Here is a 6,733-nt window from a genome sequence, read left to right on the forward strand (position 1 = left end):
GCCACAACTGTGCAGTTGAATTCAACTTTGGTCAGAAAGATGAACCCTACTTTTCTGTTCTTGAAGAGTACGCCTTCATTCAGAAGGTTCCACTAGAAGATCGGGTTCGTGGACCAAAGGGACCTGATCAAAAGAAAGATTGTGAAGTAAGTCTGATATAGTTTACCTTGAGAGAACAAACCTTTTAGAGGCAAGATTTTCTAACTTGGTCCTTTTGAAGATTAATTTCTTTGTGCTAGTGCTCCAAAGGTGTTTTGGGTTGGTTTTTGTTTTTTTTTACTTTGGTATATCTATTTGGATTCATCCTCCCTTATGCCTTCTTATGTTCCTTTGTTGTTCAAACCCATTTTAACCCATTTTAATTAATGTAACCATACAGAGGCTATGGATAAGTCTAACATAGTATTAAACCATTTTAGATGGTATGGAGGGGTATGTAACCACTGTGCATCAGCTTGAACTAATGTAACTTTATCTGGTCCTATATAGGTGTAGTTGAGCTAAATCACTAACTTTAAAGCTATTTTATCAGGTTTAGAGTTAGTGGTTCTGCGTAGTGGAATTGAGTAGATACATTAAACAGTTACAGTGGATCAGTTATAGACACCTTTAACTTCATGTATCCATAAACAAAGTTTCTGTGAGAGAGTGCCCATTAAAGGCTCCCCCCTTTTTTTTCATTTAAGATTCCACTTAAGCTGTGTAATAATATCTTAATTGTCTTAATAGGTAGTAATGATGATTGGCTTGCCTGGAGCTGGAAAAACAACATGGGTCACCAAACATGCAGCAGAGAACCCTGGAAAATACAACATCCTTGGAACAAATACTATTATGGACAAAATGATGGTGAGTCATAGTTATGTATGAGTGGGGTCCACCACCCAAAAAAAGAGACTAGCTGGAAGTAGAGTAAGCTTCTTAATGTTAATGTAATGTCTTGTTTTAAATACTACATCTCTTATTTGGCTGACTTGTTAGTGCATGCTAGTTAGAACTAGTGGTCCAGTGGCTAAGTTAGTTTCTGTTCTTTACTCTGTTTTTGTAAAATGTTTCTACCTTGCTTCAATTTTTACCAAATCTGTATGATCAGCACTTCCTTAATTTTGGGAAATGTTTCTGTAGGTTGCAGGTTTTAAGCGGCAGATGGCTGACACTGGAAAACTAAACACGTTGTTGCAGAGGGCTCCACAGTGTCTTGGCAAGTTCATTGAGATTGCTGCTCGTAAGAAGCGGAACTTCATTTTGGATCAGGTATAGGCTTCAGTTTGAGAAGTTGTTTTTTCTTTTTATATTAAATCCTGGGTTAGTTAGAATGGAATGATTAAGTGGGATACAAATTAGAATCTATTGCTTTATTAAATGAACTCAGTCACTTCCTTGAATGTCTCATTGATGAGTCAAACATTTGAGTTTGTACAATAAACATTTTCTCTTGCTACAAATGATGAAGTTTAAGTTTCTGTGAAATTATGGGGCTAAGGGGGGGGAATAGTGTTGACCCCATTTCAGTTGTAAGATTGTGTAACTTTACGTATGTGACCTCTTTACTTCCACTTACCTGTAAACTTCATTGCAAGTTCTTGTACAGATGTGAAGTCTATACACCATAAGTTTGACTTCCTTTTAATTTTGACATGACAGCTACGTGTAGTAAGTTACTGCATTTTTTTCAGACAAATGTGTCTGCAGCTGCGCAGAGGAGAAAAATGTGCCTGTTTGCAGGCTTCCAGCGCAAAGCAGTTGTTGTTTGCCCTAAAGATGAAGACTACAAGCAAAGAACACAAAAGAAGGCAGAGGTGGAGGGAAAAGATCTTCCAGAGCATGCAGTTCTCAAAATGAAAGGCATGGAACAATCCTATACTGTACTTTAGGATGCTGAGTATCTATTTCAAAGATTAATGTAAACTCTTAGACTTCAAATTTACTTACCTTTAAAATGGCTACTTAAAAAAAGCAAAACAAAACAAAACTGGAAGACTATTGTAACTTTTGTATGACAACACTATACTGTGTTCCCTCTGCTGCAGTCCTTAATGCTACTTAGTTATGTTAATATGCTTCATGCAGATGCACAAAGCTGTCTTGATGTAAAGTTGCCCTATTTAAAAAGTTAACGTTTGGCAGACACTGGTATACTGAGTGGAGGTTTAAAAAATTGAGTAGGTAAATGTTTGAATGGTACTGGGAACTCCTTGACTATTTTTTCCCCCCCTTGTCCTTAAGTATTTTGTCTTTACGTTTTAGAGTTTTCGGTTCCTGGAATTTCCTCCCTATGTTTCATAGGAAGGGTGAGTTATGGGTTTTATTGTATCTATAGATATTGAACACTCAGTGTCTTCTCCCTTGTAGGGAACTTCACACTGCCAGAGGTAGCAGAATGTTTTGATGAAATAATCTATGTAGAGTTACAAAAAGAGGAAGCCCAAAAGCTCTTGGAACAATATAAAGAAGAAAGTAAAAAGGCTCTTCCCCCAGAAAAGAAACAGAACACTGGTTCAAAGAAGAACAAAAAGAGTAACAAAAATCAGTTCAGAGGACAGAGGGGACGCGGAGGATTCAACATGCGTGGCAACTTCAGAGGAGGTGGTAAGCCTAGAAACGTTACATTTGTTAAATCAAATGGTATGTTGAGGAAATATTTTATAATATTTTTAAATGCGAAATACTCGTTACGGCTATGCTGGGGAAAATACCGACTCCAATTTTGCTTCAAGTTGAGGTCAAATATTTTAAATTAACAAGGTAGCTTTCTTATTAGTGTTTAAATCCTGAAACAGTCTTATTCACATGGCTTGCTGAATCTTGAATCTTCATTTTTGGATTTAATAGTTAATTGTACAGCACATCTGTTGCGTCTAAAGCCTTCACATAAAACATCAAAAGATTATCTATTTAGGTATTTACCTTGAAGTTCATTTACTTAGATAAGTCAACAGAGCAAAAGAGAACTTCCTTTCCCTAGATATAAGACTTGGCAGTTAACTGAAGTCTTGTATTGAGGATAGATTGTTCAAATGCAGCTGTTTAACTTTTTTTTTCTCTCTCTCCCCCCCCCAAAAAAAACAAACAAACAAAAAAAAACCCAAAAAACAAACAAACCAGTACCTGGTAACCGTGGTGGATACAACAGAAGGGGAGGCAATATGCCTCAGCGTGGAGGTGGTGGTGGAGGTGGTGGTGGTGGCAGCAGTGGTGCCATCGGCTATCCATACCCTCGTGGTCCTGTTTTTCCAAGCAGAGGTGGCTATTCAAACAGAGGAAATTATAACAGAGGTGGAATGCCCAACAGGGGGAACTACAACCAGGTAATGTTTATTATAGCTCAACTTGGGTATTCAAACATTAGCTTCTTTTATTATAGAGTCTTTCAAAGAATTGTATGTTTGGATACCAAAGTACACTAATTCACAGTGACCGAACAGAAACCAATCCTTTGGTACAGGGTGGTAGCGTAGAAGCTTGATAATTGTTCTTGTTTGTTGCTTTTAATGTATGTGTGAAATTCTAGCATCCTAGTACAGTGCATGTCGCCTAGAATTCCAAATACAGAAGTGGCTCTAAACTTCAGTGAAAAATGCGTAGAGCTCATGCAACTAGTCTGGTAACTCACAAGACTGTCTGGGTTTAATAGGAATACAAAGTGTTTTAGTATTGGTGTCTTCGCTATCTACCTAGAATGCAGCTGAATCAGTACACATCTTCATAGTGTATTCCTGCAGTGAGTGCTATACATGCCAAAAGCAGTTAAACCGTACCATCCTGCCTCAGTTCTCCCCATCCACTAGTTTTTATGCAGGCTCAGGAGAAACTCAGGCTGTTATTTACTGCCCTGGGGAGTAATATATGATGTACAAGCCTCACGTTAACCATTTAAGTTTTGTAACCATTGAAATTTTGTGAAACAGCTTTTGTGTTAAACTGAAAGAGAGACTACCTGAGAGAAGTTTGTAAAGAAACATGTAATAGTTGAGCATACATTTACACTAATTTTAATAAACAATGTAAATAAATATACTTCTGTTGTGGCGTATATGGAGACTTTGTTTTGTGAAAAGTTTGGGAGCTGCCTTATCCAGACTTAAAAAAAACCAAAACAAAACAAAAAAAAACACAAAAAACAAACAAAAACCCCAAAACAAAACAAAAAAAACCTAGTTACAGCACATATAGACTACTATCCTTGCCGTACAGCTGGAAGGCACCCTCTAATCCTTTTTTTCAAATAAAGGAGAAAACAACGGAAGGAACAAAATAAATGTGTTGATACTATTCAGTCATTTAACTTCTTGACAGCAGTGCATACCTTGCTTAATGTAGGCAGGAGAGACAGGTCGAAGTGAACTTTTCTTTAGTTAGGATGCCTGTTGTCTGACTGTAGGAGTTTGTGGTCTTGGGCATTCTTACATTCGTTAAACTTACTGAAAAGCAAAACAATATGTTTAAATGAAATTTGTTAATTGTTAAAGACTTTGTAACAGTTGCCTCTGTCAAAACTGTCATAAGTATTTAATTGCCTGTGATCAATAGACTTGATGTATTAAAAAAAGTAGGTTTTGTTTACCTTGGATTGTTGAAGAGCCAGTAGATGGAGCCCAAGCTATAATAAACCTAGTTCATAGATTTGCCTATGATGTTAGGCAAAAATACTGCTTTTTTCTGTTTTGACAGCAACTCTCAAATACTACTTCATAGCATAGCTTGTATCTGAAACTTGGTCGACTTCCCTGCCTTCTATTCATAATGGCATGTATGTAGTGCATGCCACTTCGTTGTCTACGTGCCTTTGTAGACAGCAAAGACATAATGGCATGTATGTATTCTGCCTCGTCTGAGCAGAAACTATCCTTATAGCAATTTATGACAGTTGTTTCCCTAAAACAATAGGGGGAGAGCATTTTTAGCTTTCCTAGTGCAGTTTAGCTTCTGGAAATAGGAAGTGTGACAATTGAGCTAAATACTTGTGAGAGACTGTAAGGTTTGTAGAAGGACAGATGCACTGGATTTTAAAACCTTCTTGCAGTGTGGGCTAAACAGATACAGGTGCTCCTAAACTTTCTTTTTTGTTACAGAATTTCAGAGGAAGGGGAAATAATCGTGGCTACAAAAACCAATCTCAGGGCTACAACCAGTGGCAGCAGGGGGTAAGTAACAACATCTAAGATCTTTCCCTAAGCCATAGGAATTTGGCTGTTACTTTGCACAAGATTGTGTATAATTTCAAATATCCATATGGATGATTTGTCAGGTGAAACTAGATAGTAAAATCTTGCTGTAATTTCAGGCAGTATGTTGTCTTAATTTCTATTCAGAAAGCCTAGAATATCAAGATAGAATCTGATGCCTGCTATCTTAAATTTGAGCTGCTGTTTATTAATGTTAGTGGCAGTTACAGACTTGGATTCACTGGATATTTTATAATATGCCACTATATGTTTTTGGAAAACTACTGCCAAATGAAAGTTCTTTTAAAATGCTTGTCTTAGTCTAACTTGTATATACCTATTTAAAGTAGAAAATGAGGTGGAGGTAACATCTAATTTTAAAATTAACTATTTCTATCGATCTGTTGCAGCAATTCTGGGGTCAGAAGCCATGGAGTCAGCATTATCACCAAGGATATTATTGAATACCCAAATAAACGAACTGATACATATTTCTCCAAAACCTTCACAAGAAGTCGACTGTTTTCTTTAGTAGGCTAACTTTTTAAACATTCCACAAGAGGAAGTGCCTGCGGGTTCCTTTTTTAGAAGCTTTGTGGGTTGATTTTTTTTTTCCTTTTTTTTTTTTTTTTTGTACATTTTTAATTGCAGTTTTAAAGTGATTCGTAAGAGAACCTCAGCATTGTGCACGATAAGAGAATGTGTCAGTATTTCAGGGTTCTACGTTTTATCTGTAAAATGTGACTTTTTTTTTTTTTTTTTTTTTTTTTTTTTTTTTTTTTACCACAACAAAAGTAAAACGTTGCTTTGTATCTGGTGTCTTCTTATTAAAAAAATTTTTTTTCTTTTTCCCCCTTCGCCAATTTCTGAGAAACAGTCGTGAGTCACTGTCCAATACAATAGAAATGTTAGCAACCAAATTCATGTAGAGGCTTATAGTGGCCCTCATGAATATCATGAGACTGTAAAAGCTCATATTACACTCCATCCTCTCTATACCGTTTCTAAGGGGGGAGAGGGGCGGATTTGGGAAGCAAAAGTTTTCTGGCAATAACTAGAAAGGCTTTTTGTAACTTTGGAGTGCTGTAAAACGGGACAAAGAGGAAATCCAGTGGTGAATAGTGAAGGTGGAGTGCATGTAGAAGAGCTCTTAAAGTGTAAAACTTGGTTGCATTATTTGTGGAGGCTCAAACTTGTGAAGGTACAACATCATAAATTCTTTTCCATTTGTTCTGCATTTTGATTCTGAAAAGAAGCTGGCTTTGTCCATTTCTTATTAAACAAAACTTGTTGTAAATCAGTTGTCTAATGGGATCTATATAAAGTTAGCTGTGTGTCTGTAACCCTTTCCCCAGAAAATACTGTATACCTAGTGTGCTTGTAGTAGTTACTCCACCATTTTGTAAGCTAATGAAACTGTGAGTCACCCATTTTATATCTAATTTTTAATCATGTCTATTCTTAAATGGGTGTATCTCCTTAGCCTGCTGATTTCCTTTTCTCTTTAAAAAAGTGGGTGGAGAAATTAAACTTTAGACGTTTGTTTGCAATAAAATAAATTCATTTTA

The 6,733-nt window shown here is 36.5% G+C and overlaps 1 protein-coding gene across 1 annotated transcript in view; it reads left to right on the forward strand.

Annotated features, from left to right (window-relative positions):
* Nucleotides 1-6,733, forward strand: part of HNRNPU (heterogeneous nuclear ribonucleoprotein U) — a 14,614-nt gene extending 7,881 nt beyond the window's left edge. Inside the window, exons 7-14 of the mRNA XM_025203243.1 lie at nt 3-146; nt 730-849; nt 1,126-1,254; nt 1,677-1,845; nt 2,353-2,589; nt 3,106-3,308; nt 5,073-5,144; nt 5,576-6,733. Of these exons, the coding sequence (XP_025059028.1) occupies nt 3-146; nt 730-849; nt 1,126-1,254; nt 1,677-1,845; nt 2,353-2,589; nt 3,106-3,308; nt 5,073-5,144; nt 5,576-5,629 (1,128 nt within the window). The 3' untranslated portion in view covers nt 5,630-6,733. The remainder of the gene's footprint in view (nt 1-2; nt 147-729; nt 850-1,125; nt 1,255-1,676; nt 1,846-2,352; nt 2,590-3,105; nt 3,309-5,072; nt 5,145-5,575) is intronic.

The sequence above is a fragment of the Alligator sinensis genome, unplaced genomic scaffold (genome assembly GCF_000455745.1).
Source record: "Alligator sinensis unplaced genomic scaffold, ASM45574v1 scaffold534_1, whole genome shotgun sequence".
Classification (NCBI taxonomy): Eukaryota; Metazoa; Chordata; order Crocodylia; family Alligatoridae; genus Alligator; species Alligator sinensis.